The sequence below is a fragment of the Arctopsyche grandis genome, chromosome 7 (genome assembly GCF_051622035.1).
Source record: "Arctopsyche grandis isolate Sample6627 chromosome 7, ASM5162203v2, whole genome shotgun sequence".
Classification (NCBI taxonomy): Eukaryota; Metazoa; Arthropoda; class Insecta; order Trichoptera; family Hydropsychidae; genus Arctopsyche; species Arctopsyche grandis.
Genome location: NC_135361.1, coordinates 10,268,991 through 10,284,196, shown reverse-complemented (window position 1 = coordinate 10,284,196; position 15,206 = coordinate 10,268,991). Strand labels below are relative to the sequence as shown.

The following is a 15,206-nucleotide window of genomic DNA, read 5'->3' as shown; positions in this document are numbered from 1 at the left end:
ATTACTGACCATTTAATCAAAAAAATAATGATCAACTTTAAAAAATACCTGCTCTAGATTTTTGTACAGAAACTTTATATGTAAATATTTAAAGGTAAATTACTACAACGTACGTATACAATACAATTTCATTTATGCCTTTTGCGATAAATTGACTATCATTGTTACATTGAAATGAATATAATCTATTTTAAAAATCATAAATAATTCAAGCACTATATGAATTTTGGAATATTGCAATTATTTCAATGTACAATAGTAAAATATTCAACCAATTACGGTTATGTGTATTCGAGAAAATTCGGTTGCGTTACCCACCACAAAATATTGGCGTAATTTTTCCACCACGTTGCAAACCTTGATGTGGACTTTTTGCCATAATGAAAAAAGGCTTGTTTGGTCACTGGATGTGACCTCGCAACACTACGTCGATCATTTACAATCGTTATACTAATTAACGACCTTCGTTATCACAGTAATAACTCGCACGTTAGGAGCTTTCGTACGCGCTTTTTCCACCTGCTACTTGATGATAAATCGTTCTCACCACCAGCATCTACCAAATTTTTACTAAACCTATATAAAAAATCACTTCTGCATATCCTTGAGACCCAAATAACACATAAATTGATAAAAGTCTAAGACTCCACGATGAATTAAGTCCACTTTGGCCCAACGCTTATGATAAAAGATACACACATGAGAAGCGTTAATTCAAGAGTATTGACGTTTTCGTCGGTTGACGCCCAAATACGTCACCGGATAATGTAATATAGTGTTAGTTATTATTTTAGATGGGTAAATAGAGATTTTCGCTCATAAATTATCCACGGATTCACTTGTCATAATTTGGTATTTAAATTTATGCGAGTAATTATAATTTATAACGCGTGTGATTTATTAACGTGTAACGGTGTGAGGTGGTGTGATTGCAATAACGGGTATTGATTATTGTTATTAACATCATCATATATCATGCCATTCATCATCCATTCCTGGACTGAAAGCCTCTCAATCCATTCACGGATGCCAATATGCCTTGAATCCAATCTACACCCTTATTCCAACAAACATATGTATAGTCTACAGTCTACACACTTTCTTTTATAGATCCATTTAGCCTTTTTTTACTTACTATAGGTATACGCATATATGTACATATGTATATGTACATATATGCACATATGCGCTAACAACTACTACATCTTTTAGGTACCATTTATGAACTTTTCTTTGTCCATGTTTAACTAGCACTTTTTAAAGGCTTTCAGTTTTGAACGTTGAAATTCAAAATGCATATTTTAATGTAAAATTTCTTTATTAAGTTTAATGTTGCTTTCCTTTGCATTTAGCATGTCTGGAGATTATGATTGTAATGAAAATATAAAATATTTATAATTCTCTTGAGATGATTTTCACTGAATTTCCTGCAATGAATTTTAAATTTTTAATTATTTCTGTGGCCTAGTAATAAATATGAATAACATCTCTTATTGGTAAGGCTTTTTTTTAATTCTCACTCTCGTGAAAACAACTGTCATCTTCATCGTGTTTGAATAGCATACATATATGTACAATATATATGTACATACATATAATATTTACATAATATAATACATATAGCATATATGTACAATATATATACATATATATAATACATATAGCATATATGTACAATATATATACATATATATAATACATATAGCATATATGTACAATATATATACATATATATAATACATATAGCATATATGTACAATATATATGTACATACATACATATATTTTTTGACCATTGTGCCGCTTTAGGAATTCCTGTTATGCCGCAATGGTCTGTTTAGAATAAAATAAATAAATATAAATTGCTCACAATTTAACGATTATCAGTACTTTTAGTATATTTTAATTTCATCAAAGTAATATTATTTTATTTCAAATCGAAAAGTTTCAAATGAAATAAATGAATTTTTTCACTTACATATAATAGAAAAGATATATAATTATTTTTATTATTCTTAAATTTAATGTTCTCGTATTTACTATCTTTTACGAAGATTAAACATAATGTCGTGATTATTCTGTACAATGATTTAAATTCGAGAAAACGGTTTTATATTGTGATATTTGACTGGAGGCCTTCCATAACTATCCCGCACATGAAATTTATGACGAAAGCTAGATGAAACTTTTTAAATCTTTCACATAGCACTCGAGTATACCGCTTTTTTGTCAGTTTGAAATAGCAATGCAAATTTAACGACTTTAATGAAATATTCATTGTTGTTCGGCTCTCATTTCGGTGTTCAGCCGCACGAAAGGCTTTTGGGGAATTTTCCCGAATTTTCAGCATCCCTATAATCCTTTTTCGGACTATAAATTTCACCGCACACTCCAGCGCCGTCAAGTATCGGTCGGTCGAATTGCTCGCTTTTAATTAATCATTATTTTTTATGCAAATAAATTCCTCATAGTATACATACATACATACATACTACATAGGTATTTTGAAACGTTCCTCTTATCTATGTTAAAATACTTCTCATGTTTTTGGATAAATGTTACCATGGTGTCGATGCCGTTTTGTTTTCGTCGTTGTCGTCGCACCAGCGAACATCAAATATTCATTACTTGAACGAGGACCATAAAAAGGAAATGGCGCGGTGTGTTGTGCACACCCACAGGACTCCAGACGAGAATCCTTAAATCTCTTCCACGACACCCCCGGGCAAAAATAGAACTTTAAGACGCGTTTTGGGTCTTTCCGCCCATATAAATCTAACCCGCTCGTAAAGACGACGCATTTTCTCAAACGAAAATTATTTTTTCAATATACCATAACGTCGGTGCATCGTCAAGGGCATCTTATCAGAATTTAAAAAACCGACCTTTCCACTTATATCATGTATACCAAAGGAAAATAATGTCTTACTTCTTTCAAAACTGTGATAACAGATATAAATTGGGGAGGTTTCGTCTGTACAAAAAAAATCCAGAAATCCAATATATAATTTGGAAATAGACTTTGTATGTATGTAACCTTCGTTCGTTGGTTATTAGATGACAAATTCGATTTTTTTTTTTCGATTCATAGGCGCCGATTCGATTTTTTCCCTGTCCCCGAGGGCGAAGGCGCCGGGGGCGCAGCCACGGTGGACGAAGCCCTAGGGGTCGCAGGCACCACAGGGGGTGAAGGCTCCGAGGGCGCAGGCGCCAGATTCTGGTATACATATAATATATGTTTGTTTGTTCGTGACAGTCAATTTAATAAAAAAACAACAAATGAGTATTCAAATAAATTTAATAAAATGTTTACTATTACATAGTTTAGTCATGTTTAAGCGGTTTATATTACAAATACCGAGCGAAGCCGGGTAAAACCACTTGTAGTATATAAACATTTACATTTTAAATGTGGCTTAAACTAATAATGAAGTTGTTAAATATATTTTTTTAAATATATAAAAACTGTCTCTGTTTTCACACACAAAGAAAGCAAAGTGCTACAAAAAACACTATGAATTTTGACAGTGTTTTCTTTTCAGTGTCTAAATATCAGCTTACAGTTTGCCGAGAGCTTTTTTTATATTTAATAAATAATAAATTAAGCATTCAAACTTGCCTTCAATTATTTTTTAATTTAACTTTCAGTGAAATCTTCAAAGGTCAGACTTTGTGAAAATAATATATTAGATCAATTTCGTTGCTCAAAAATAAGACCTTTAGAGCAAAAATAATAGCCGAGTAAAACTTTTTTAATTTATGTAAGGTTTTGACTTTTTTAAGGTTTCTTTTAGTGTTATTGTAATTTTTGTATATAAATTTGGCGTTAAACTTGCGAATGTTTGCCTTTTGGCGTTTAAATTAGCATATTATTTAAAAATTTATTTTTACCATGGTGCCATTACGGATTTTTTCTCCAATTTTGACTTTATGTACATATTTCATACATACATATGTACATATGTATAAAAATTTATTTAAATAATGGTGAAAAATGAAGATAGATTGCCAATTTGTTTGGAACCGTTTTAACAATGGAATCAGATAAAATGAAAAACTCTAATAGGAAACGATCAACCTGGAGTCACATATATTCAAAGTCTTGCCAGCAACACTGGACTAGAGATTGAACACATGACCTCTCAGTTGATAGCATTTTTCGCTAACCACTGAGTTGTGTTGTTGGTTATATTTATTTTAACAAAATAATCTATGGAATGCAATAAAAATTGGAGAAATTCAAATTCATTGTGTTAATCGATATTTATTTCTATAAGTAGAAAATGTTTTAGCGTTATTTAATTTATTATATTATATTTATTATAGCGTTATTATTAAATAAATTAAGATAAAATAGAAACAGCATAATATATCACATTTGTAAACACATAAATCATACAGTACATATAATCAAATCGCAAACATAATAATACTTAAATATAATCGAAAAACATAAGCGATTTATTAAAAACAATGTTTTAAATAATACGAAAAATATAGATTGGCAATAATTCAAACTTTATATAATAATTTACTTTACTTTATATATAATTTTATATTCCATTAATTATATACATAGTGTACATATTTTGTATTTCATTTTGACAGCTCGCAACTGAAATATATATTTTTGTTACGACCACTCCAAAATAATGTCGCATAAAAATAGTATCGTTAATTCAAAGTTAAAAAAAATCACATAAATATTTATACGTTTCAATATTCTCAAAATAGAATAAAATATTATTTAGCCATACCCAAAGTAAAATAAAACAATTGAGAAACACTGTATTGTACTTAATTTTATTAGATACTAAAGTGTGACATTATCACCCTATAAGCACGCTTGTAAAACACAGACAAGAAATATCGCATTAGTACTGTGACGCGAGCGAAACTATTACAAACCCCATTCACGACATACAAATAATAATAGACCCAAAACTACATATATGTATATATTAACCAACCTATGTATGTACGTTGAAAAATACAACAATCGATAAAAATTATATGTAGGTCAATATTTGATCGACACTTATGTTCACACATGCATATGTACATCCAACGAAGCATTATTGTTCTGCGTTATCTTTAGAAACCACTCACATATGTACATACATACCTACATATATACAAACTCTTAAAAAAGACACGACTTGGTAAAATTGAAAGAAAACAAGACGACTGTATGTCAAAATTATTTTTGAAGAGTGCTTTCGGATCGACAGCGAAACCTCCTCGTACCAAAATAATAATAAAAAAGGCGTGTTCAAACACACTACTGGTGGAAGCATTATTAAAATTCATGATGTTAGAATTATAATTAATGATGTTGGAAATTTATCCAGTCGCTTTTTATTACACGTGGATATATGTACATATGTAAATACATACATATATCTCGTGTATATTTTTGTCGTTTTTTGCTCTTATCTGCAATTGGCGTATTCTGGGCCACAAATGGGACTCGGCTACCGAATCTGCGCCCTGTATGATAAGCCCTTCGGCAAACACGTGGCCCAGTTCAAACGTAATAATATTATATAATAAAAAAAAATTGTATGGACAGGCATGCGGATATTTCTCTCGGTTAAAAATGACCCACGATTGTACAAATCCGTTAGTATATGTATGTATATACATATAAATATATGTTTGCTCTATCTATGTATAAGTAAAGCCGATTTTACTGAAAATTTCTTCTCAATTAGTAAAAATTATGTTATAATTTTTCATACCTTTCTGAATTAAGCGTGAAGTTTTTAAAGCTTTATAATTTCGTATGCAATGTGTTAAATTAAAACACGTATGACTTATGTACAAAAGTAAATGTTGTGTACAATCAATTTGGTTCAAACGTTATCCCATAAAATCGCTCAACTATGTAATGAGATCACTCTCTAAATGCCGTACATATTTTTGGAAATAAATAAATAAAATGCAAACACTATCTAATATATAATTTCGAAAGAGACTTTTTATGTATGTAACTATCGTTGGTTCGTAGAATCCGTGACGCTGAATTTAATAAAACAAAACTATTCAAATAAATTGTTTCCTATGAGATTGGCCATTTTTAAGCGGTTTATATTACAAATGCCGAGCGAAGCCGGGTAAAACCACTAGTAATAAATAAAGTTAAAAGCAGCAATTGTGAAACATCGATTGTCGTTGATAAAAATGTATTTTAGTTCGTTGTAAAGGATACTTTTTTACTGACAAATTAACTGAAATTAAGAATGATATGCATAAAATGCATCGTGATGAATACAAGCATATGTAATTAGATGCAGATAAGTAATAATAAGGAAAAAATGAATGAATTTATAAGAAATAATGCAGTTTAGGAGATAATTGAATTCAAAAACTTAAAAAAGAGGACGCTGTCATTGGCTGTCATTTAAAACGCTGGACGCTGTTATTTAAAATTTTGAAAAAAATTTAGGTCGTATCGATAATAATTTCAGTAACCGATACTAAGTTTCAGTTCGATAGGACTAACGGTATTCAAAAAATACACAGACACGCTCACATTTTTTTCTAGATCATAAAAACGTGATCAGTGATTCTGAGTTCGAATCAGTCAAAATCTCGAGTTCGAATTTTTGCATGATCACAAAACTATTATTACTACGTATTGATAAAGTAAAAATATCAAATAACAGGATACATAGTAGGGAATGCCTTTAATACCTATAATATTTGCCTACTGAGGCCAAATTTTTTTGACATTCGCAACTTAATATCAATTATACAACACAGATGTATGGGTCTACCTCACGGTACCGAAAGTGAAAAGGTCGAAAAAGCAAATATCGGAAGGCAAACATCGAAAATCGAAAGATCTTAAGTCGAAAGTTAAAAAAAAGGGTGCATGGTAAACGGTACTATGTATATATAATATATATCAGTGGCATGCGGTGAAATTATCTCTCTTTTGTCATACAGCCTTGTTTAATGTGCGCGCGCAGGATACGGGAGGAAAAGCCTGTTCCTTTTGTTCTTCTTGTGACCTGCTCGCGCAAATTAAGTGAGGATGTACGACGGGGGGAGAGACAGTTTTACCGCACGCCACTGATATATATACTAACTATTTTTCATAACCAGCAGCGTAGTCTAGTGGTGAATGTTGAATTATTTCGTACTTGATGTTACGAGTTCGATTCCAGCTAAGTCTCACTGTTGGCCAGACCTTGGTTTGTCGAGGTCGATCGTTTCTTATCAAAATTTGCCAATTTTTCTGATTTTCACTGAAACGATTCCTGTAAAATTGGCGTTTCCTTCCCAATTTTCTGTTGCGAACCTTAAGTTATTGTTATATCTTAGGTTTCGCCATATTGCTCACCATAGATGTCTCTGTGGTTGTTTATCGAATATAAAATTCGTATTGTTACATGAAAGTTATTCATCGTTATATATCGTATTAATACGATGTTTGTAATATCTGACCTTATATGTCAGATATTGTTTAGATTTACATGTATCTATGTAATAATTATGTGGACAAGGAAGGCGCATTTGGGGTTTACCTGTTAAGCCTTCCTATATTTGTATTTATTTCTTTATTTATTTATTTATTTACATATATACCAGGAAGGCTGTACAGACTCCAGGGATGTTCAACTCGAGAGCACCCCGGAAGTCGGTTTTGTAGAAGCTCGTGGTAAGCGTGGGCGGGGCTGGTTTCCTCAAGGTGCCTTCCTTCGTCGTCGGTGGTCTGGTCTCTGCTGATGTCGGCTGCTCTGCTATGTCCCTTTCTCCTTCGTAATGTGCGTGGGATGCGTGATGTGGAAAAAGGGGGGAATTGTAATAATGAAAACAGGTTGTAATTCTGTTTGTATGGTGACTGTATTTTATATATATATGTATATACAGAGATCAAGCAGAGGGGACAGGGGGGAGGGAGACCGTCGTGAAATTAGCGCGCACGTGTTCGAGAGGTTATGATAACCTCACTCCTCACGTGACTACGTGATCTGACTTCGACGAAGAAAGACCAGGATTTCCTCACTTCTCACCGGACGTATACTGAAGCTGTACTTCCAGTATCGTCTGCCGATCCAGGCTGAGCTGATCGGGACTCGGTGGTGGGAACAAACTCGGTAGCGAACAGAGATGTTCACTCGACCGAAGCGGAAAACGAATAGGAGGCGGGGACGCGCGCTCGGCGCCGATCTCCCTCCAAAACGGCTCCTTTGGTCGTAACGCCACGAAAGCTGACCATGAAGACTTGGTCGGAACATACTCCCCCCGTTGGAAGTCAGAGGATCGAATTCCAAAACAAATAAGAATTAATGGTGCACAAGCGACTAATGAAATACACAAAAACCAAGCAAATAAGCAAAAAAATAACAAAAAAAAACAAAAAACAACACAACAAATAACCCAGTCAGCAAACAAAATAACATTAGTCCATCGTCAATTTCCCATCCTACATAAGCAGCTGACTAAGCCGGCAAGAAACAAACAAAAAATAGACAAACAAACAACCAAAACACCAACAAATAACCAACACCAATGCTAGGTAACAATATTGTTCAATCGTTATATGTCCCAATCTATCCTGATAGCTCTATTACAAAGCACCAATCAAACCAACAAGAGAAGCATAAAAGAAAAGCAACTCAAAAACTTAAGTTAAAACACATAAACTGAATCCACAACACAGATACAAACAACGCGCCAACTTTAATGTGGGACGTTATGAACGTTCGCCACACCGTTGCACAAATTCACTGAGTGCTGCTCGACTGGCAGTCGAGCTACTCGCCGGACTGCTCGCTTGGTGTTGCTGATGGAGGAGTAGTAGGACCTACTCCTGTGCCCCTGTCTGCCAGGGGCCGCTGCTGCATGTGCTGGTGTGGTAGCACCCTCGCTCCGGGCTGATCGACCAGATCCTCCTGCTGTTGCGCAACTAGTGGTGCGCCAACTAGGAACTGGCCAGGAGTTATGGGAGCTGGGTTGGGAAGGTCGAAAGATGCGAGGGTTAAAGGGCGCGGGTACATTGCGCTTCGGCAAGCGGAATCTTCGTACCGCGGAAATACGCGATTCGTCCAGGGGACGCGTAACTGTCTTGACTGGACGTCTCGCGCCAAAACAAGATAACGGATCACGACCCGTTGTGTGATGGCAATTCCGAGAATCGCTTGAAACTGTGGGCGCTTCTAGAGAGCCGCCCAATATCCAGCCGAAAGCTGTATTCATCATCGCGATGCGTCCTCCTCTGTCACCGCGTGACTTGGAGGGAAATAAAATGGTACGTTTGCCATTGCGTAACATCGCATGATAGGCGTCGCTGCCTATCACCATATCCACTGTACCGGGAATATCGAATGATGGATCGGCAAGGGGGAGATGAAGCGGCAAATGGCTCCGAATCTCGGACACGTTGCGCGATGGAAGTTGATTCGCGATCTCGGGCATGATTGCGCAATCGAGATCAACACTGGAGCCCTGATTGGGGATGCGCGGTAGAATTCGAATTACCGCGCCACTAGTAATGGACGTCCTATTTGAACCTATTCCTACCAGGTTGACGTCCATCCTTTTCGACTTTAAGGCGAGTCGCCTTCTTAAGTCTTCAGAGATGAGGTTGAGTTCGGAGCCGTTATCTAACAATGCTCGAACCTTGTGCGAACGCCCATCTCCGCCGCGAACTTGTACTTCCACGGTGGATAACAGGACAATTCGGGCGTGAGAAGGCGATACGCGTCTCACCGAGTGTAAAACCAACGATGATTTTACGGGTTTGGCGTTCTCTGATTTCTTGGGGCTCCGACAATGTTTGGCCTTATTTGAAGGCGAAGTTTGGTATGGAGTTGAGTCATGCAACATGGTGTGATGGGCATGACCGCATTTGAAGCATCTCTGCTTTGTTTGGCACGCGTGAACTATGTGCCCTGGTCTCAAGCAGTTGAGACATAGTCGACGTTTTATGGCGTTCGACCTACGCTCATCACCGCTCATTTGGCGGAATGATGGACAGGCTAGCAGAGAATGACTTCCGCTGCAACTGATGCAGGAGGGGCGTTCCCTCCTCACATGCAGAACTGCTGCCTTCGGATTCGTAATGGTTCTTGGTCGAGGATTCGACTCGCCTTTTAAGACGAAGTCGGCATTTGCCATCGATTGGCACTGGCACGTTAGAAAATGCATTATTTTGCTAAACGTGCAGTCTTCATACTTGGGAGTCTGAAGCTCCCATTGCAGAAGTGTACTCCGGTCGAGTTTTCTGGTGATAAACATCACCAGAATCTCGTTCCAGGTCTCGACCCGGACGCCCAAGTTAACGAGCGCACGTACATGCATGTTGGCATCATCTATGAGACGACGCAGACTGACGTGATTGTTGCTCACGACTGGCTCGGCTTCAAGCAATGCCTGAAGGTGATACTGAACAACAATTTTTTTGTTGTTATAGCGTTGATCCAAAATGGACCACGCGCTCGTAAATGCATTTGAAGCTAATTCCAGGCCGTCAACTAAACGTTGGGGCTCTCCTTTTAGGCTTCCTAGTAAGTATTGGAACCGGGCGATTTGCGAACTCTCGCCGGCCATAGCGGCCAAGAAGCGTTGTGAAAAAAGCGGCCAATTTTGGACGTTGCCTTCGAAGGTGGGCAACTCCAAACGGGGCAATTTTATTGCCGAATTTGATTGCGGTACAGGTGACATTGTGAGGTTAGCGCCATCTAACGGTGAAGCGCTCAATTGCGGCTCACGCAAATTGATTGCTTCGGTGCATCGCACGAAGGCGGCCATATGCTCCCTATCAAATAGGTCCACGACGGATTCGGAGGCCTGCGCCTCTTCTTGGTCCAGCTCGTTTATCTGAGCTTGGATCGCTTCGAATTCAGACAGTAATGGTCTGATTGTTTCGAGCCTGATTCTGAGCTCGAAGATGCTCAGATCGTCCCCCAATTGATTCGCGTTTCTCGTTAACCGAGCGCGAATTCTTTTCCGCGTATTTTTAAGCGTACTCAAAGACGCCATTATTGAAATGCGACGAAATCAAACAAAGGAAAAAATGGACGCGGGAAAAAACAAAATGGACGTTGACGACCAAAAAAAATAGCAACAACAACAGAAAAATGCTAATTACGACCAACCTGGATTCGACGACGTTGGAAGACCAGCTCTGAAGACATACGGAATCGAAGGACCAAAATGTACAGACTCCAGGGATGTTCAACTCGAGAGCACCCCGGAAGTCGGTTTTGTAGAAGCTCGTGGTAAGCGTGGGCGGGGCTGGTTTCCTCAAGGTGCCTTCCTTCGTCGTCGGTGGTCTGGTCTCTGCTGATGTCGGCTGCTCTGCTATGTCCCTTTCTCCTTCGTAATGTGCGTGGGATGCGTGATGTGGAAAAAGGGGGGAATTGTAATAATGAAAACAGGTTGTAATTCTGTTTGTATGGTGACTGTATTTTATATATATATGTATATACAGAGATCAAGCAGAGGGGACAGGGGGGAGGGAGACCGTCGTGAAATTAGCGCGCACGTGTTCGAGAGGTTATGATAACCTCACTCCTCACGTGACTACGTGATCTGACTTCGACGAAGAAAGACCAGGATTTCCTCACTTCTCACCGGACGTATACTGAAGCTGTACTTCCAGTATCGTCTGCCGATCCAGGCTGAGCTGATCGGGACTCGGTGGTGGGAACAAACTCGGTAGCGAACAGAGATGTTCACTCGACCGAAGCGGAAAACGAATAGGAGGCGGGGACGCGCGCTCGGCGCCGATCTCCCTCCAAAACGGCTCCTTTGGTCGTAACGCCACGAAAGCTGACCACGAAGACTTGGTCGGAACAAAGGCCTTACAGGTAAATCCCAATGCGCTTTCCTGGCCAATTACAAATTACAATTACAAATACAAATGCAGCATTTTTTATTACAAGTCGTTGAATTGCGAGACAGTGAAAAACTCGCAAATTAACGAGACATCTATGAATTGTACATAAATTTTATTGTACATCAATCAAACTTCAAATAGTGGTGACATAGTAGGTAGGAAGAATTTTTAGCCAATTTTTTTTTCCGGGAACCGTTTCAATAATGAAATCAGAGAAAATTGGCAAACTCTGATAGGAAACGATCAACCTGGAGTCACAAATGTACCAACTGTACATTTGTGTATGCTGTAGTCTGACCAACAGCATACTCTGAAAAATTCATTTTCATTCAGGGATTGAACCCGGCACCTTCTTGACGCTAAGCAGAAGCTTAACGACCGAGCTATGCTGCTGGCTATGTATGTAAAAAAAATATGTATGCATGGTAAACGAACATTTTCGACTTTTTCACCGTTGACTTTTTTACGGTCACCCCAGATGTATGTATGTATGTATGTAAAGTGATACGACATCCATATATATGTACATACTCCTATGGTAATTTGGGTCTGTAATAACATTTAATAATTAGCAATTTTTAATTGTTTCAGGGTCAGAGCACCACCATACCTCTCGAACACCACCTGAAGTGTGTACCTGTATAATATAAATTGCGATCGAGGTATCGAGTGCGATGCGAGTCGCAGTCAGCGTCGAGTGTCAGTGAAGTGGGGCCAGATGTGTGCGGTCGCGCAAGTGCATGTGATGTGATGAAATCGTGTGAACCGTATTCGATGCGAGTGATGTGAAGTGGGGCGAGAGGAAGCGAAGGGCGCGTAGTGGGCGGGCAGGCGGCCATGAGCGAGGGCGGCAAGCAGGGCGAGTCGCCCAAACAGCAAACGTCCAAGCAGACGAAGAAGTGCCAGTTCGCTGGGGCGGAATGCGGAGGAAAGTTGGACAAGTGTGCCACTTGGCTGTGTAGGCGGGGTGGGCAGGAGTTGTCAGATGGGGGCGGACCTGAAGCGATGCAGCTTCCGCCCTCCCTTGCACCACCGACTCCCCAGCTGCAGGCTGATGACTCTCAGCCGCCACCTAAGAACTGCTTCAGGCTAGTCATGCTAGGGTGAGTTCATGTCTCTAATCTCATTTCCAAAGCAATCCCCAAATGTGTACGATTTCTAACACTGTAATGAATGACTTACATCCATACATAGGTGAAGTCATTTTTTATTATTTTTTATTTATTTTATTTTATTTTATTAATTGAAAAATCAACAGACAGGATGTACATAGATATGTATAAAAAAAACAAATAGTAAATAAATAATATATGTAACATCCGAGTCCAATAATAGATTTTTACAAAAATGAAAAAGATAAATATAAGGAAAACAAATTAAAAAGTAAAGAATAAAGGCATGACAAAATATGTAGAACATTGCATAATTAAACTATAATATTAAAATATTTGGAAAAGGTTATAAAATAGAATATAAGAAGAAATTGAAATTTACAAATATAAAACAAATGAAAAAGGTAAATACAAAATAAGCAAATGAAAAGGAAAATAATGAAAGCTATAATATGAATTAAATAGCGCATTACATAACTAAACTAAAGTATAAAAATATTGGAAATATTGGAAAAATAGAATAGGAGAAGAAATGAATCAATCGGTCAAGATTCTCTTGATGTTAGACCTGAATTGATGTAGGGAAATACCAAATAGATCAACCTCATTCAGCTCTCCGTTAAACATACGATAAACGCGCTGCAGATAAAAATATTTTTGGGAATTAGTTTGAAAGGATCAAGTGAAAAGAGTGCAACGCGTCTAGAGTACCGAACTGGGATTCTGAAATTAACCTTATTCAGTAAATCAGAACAATCAAGGAAACCATTTATGAGCTTAAAGAAGAATATAGCATCAGTATGTCGTCGCCTGACAGAAAGATTGTCAAAAGAAAGGATTTTTAAAATGTCGGAAACAGTTGAATGGGTATAGGTAGGAAAAAGGTAGCGTAAGGATTTAATAAATTTAAGTTAAACTTTCTCAATACAATTAATATGGGATAAATAAAAAGGTGACCAGATAATTGAGGCAAATTCAAGGTGAGACCTTACAAAGGAAAAATAAAGTAATTTTAGTACATAAGGATCATTAAAGGGTTTTGTTGAGCGGAGTAGGAATCCAAGAGATTTAAATGCTTTGTTGGTAATAAAAGAAATATGTTCAGAGAAACCTAGTTTATTATTGAGTATTACACCAAGATCCTTAATAGAAGATGACGTGTTAAGGATTGAATGATTTAATTGATATTGATTAGTAATAATTGACTTATTTCTAGTGAAATTTAAAATAGAGCATTTTTCTAGATTATTAAAAAGATCATTATTTAAACAATATATAGAGAATCTATCTAGATCTTCTTGTATCTTATGACAATCGTCTATGGTGTATATTGGTTTGTAAATTTTTAAATCATCAGTGTAAAGAAGTATAAAGGAATGTTTGAAGATGTATGAGATATCATTAATATAGAGTAAAAAGAATAAGGGAGCTAAATGCGACCCTTGTGGGACACCGGAAGGAATATGTCTAAGTGATGATCTAAAACCATTGAGAATTATGATTTGAGAATTATACGAGGAAGACCTAACAGTTAACCTCAATGCGTCTCGCTGGCCTGAAACATTGTTTATTTGATACAAGTGTTGTTAAAATTATACAAAATAAATACATATCAATTAGCATCCACAGAGACATCTATGGTCAAGTTTGTAAATTTGAAGCATTTTATACAATTCGGCGAAACTCCAGTTTGCTGAAAATTCGATAAAATGGGGAAGGTTGCCAATTTGTTGGAGCCGTTTCAATGAAAATCAGATAAATTGGCAAATTCTGATAGGAAATGATTGCCCTGGAGTCACAAATCCAAGGTCTGGCCTGCAGAAACCAGTGGGATTTTAGCCCGTAACCACTTTGCTCAAAGCATTATTTGTTGACCGCTAGTGTATTCTGCTGGTTAAATAATAAATAGATTTAAACTAAATAAGGATAAGCACTGAAATGGCGAATACATTTCTACGGCTCTGAAATAGGGCAAGTTTGTATTTAATTGCATTTTCCACATATTATTTCGTTGATGTAATGCTAACATTGAAGAAAGGTAAGGTCTCCGATATGAAACTGCAGGAGTTTAATCATTGACGAACTCATTAAAATTTACATTGGAGCGATGACAGGTTGCTATCCATGCGCCTCTTTCTGCCACCACTTTGCAACTCATTAAAGCAGTTGTAAAGGAATTTTTTCACTCTCATTTATTGTAAATTGAAGAGTGAAAACTCTTAATCGTACGGTATGGGCACGTTC

The 15,206-nt window shown here is 37.1% G+C and overlaps 2 protein-coding genes across 2 annotated transcripts in view; one reads left to right on the top strand and one right to left on the bottom strand.

Annotated features, from left to right (window-relative positions):
- LOC143914760 (uncharacterized) overlaps positions 1 to 15,206 on the bottom strand; it is a 1,424,209-nt gene that overhangs the window by 1,207,943 nt on the left and 201,060 nt on the right. The window lies entirely within an intron of this gene.
- Positions 12,688 to 15,206, top strand: part of LOC143914054 (GTP-binding protein Rhes) — a 77,477-nt gene continuing 74,958 nt past the window's right edge. Inside the window, exon 1 of the mRNA XM_077434145.1 lies at positions 12,688 to 12,953. Within this exon, the coding sequence (XP_077290271.1) occupies positions 12,688 to 12,953 (266 nt within the window). The remainder of the gene's footprint in view (positions 12,954 to 15,206) is intronic.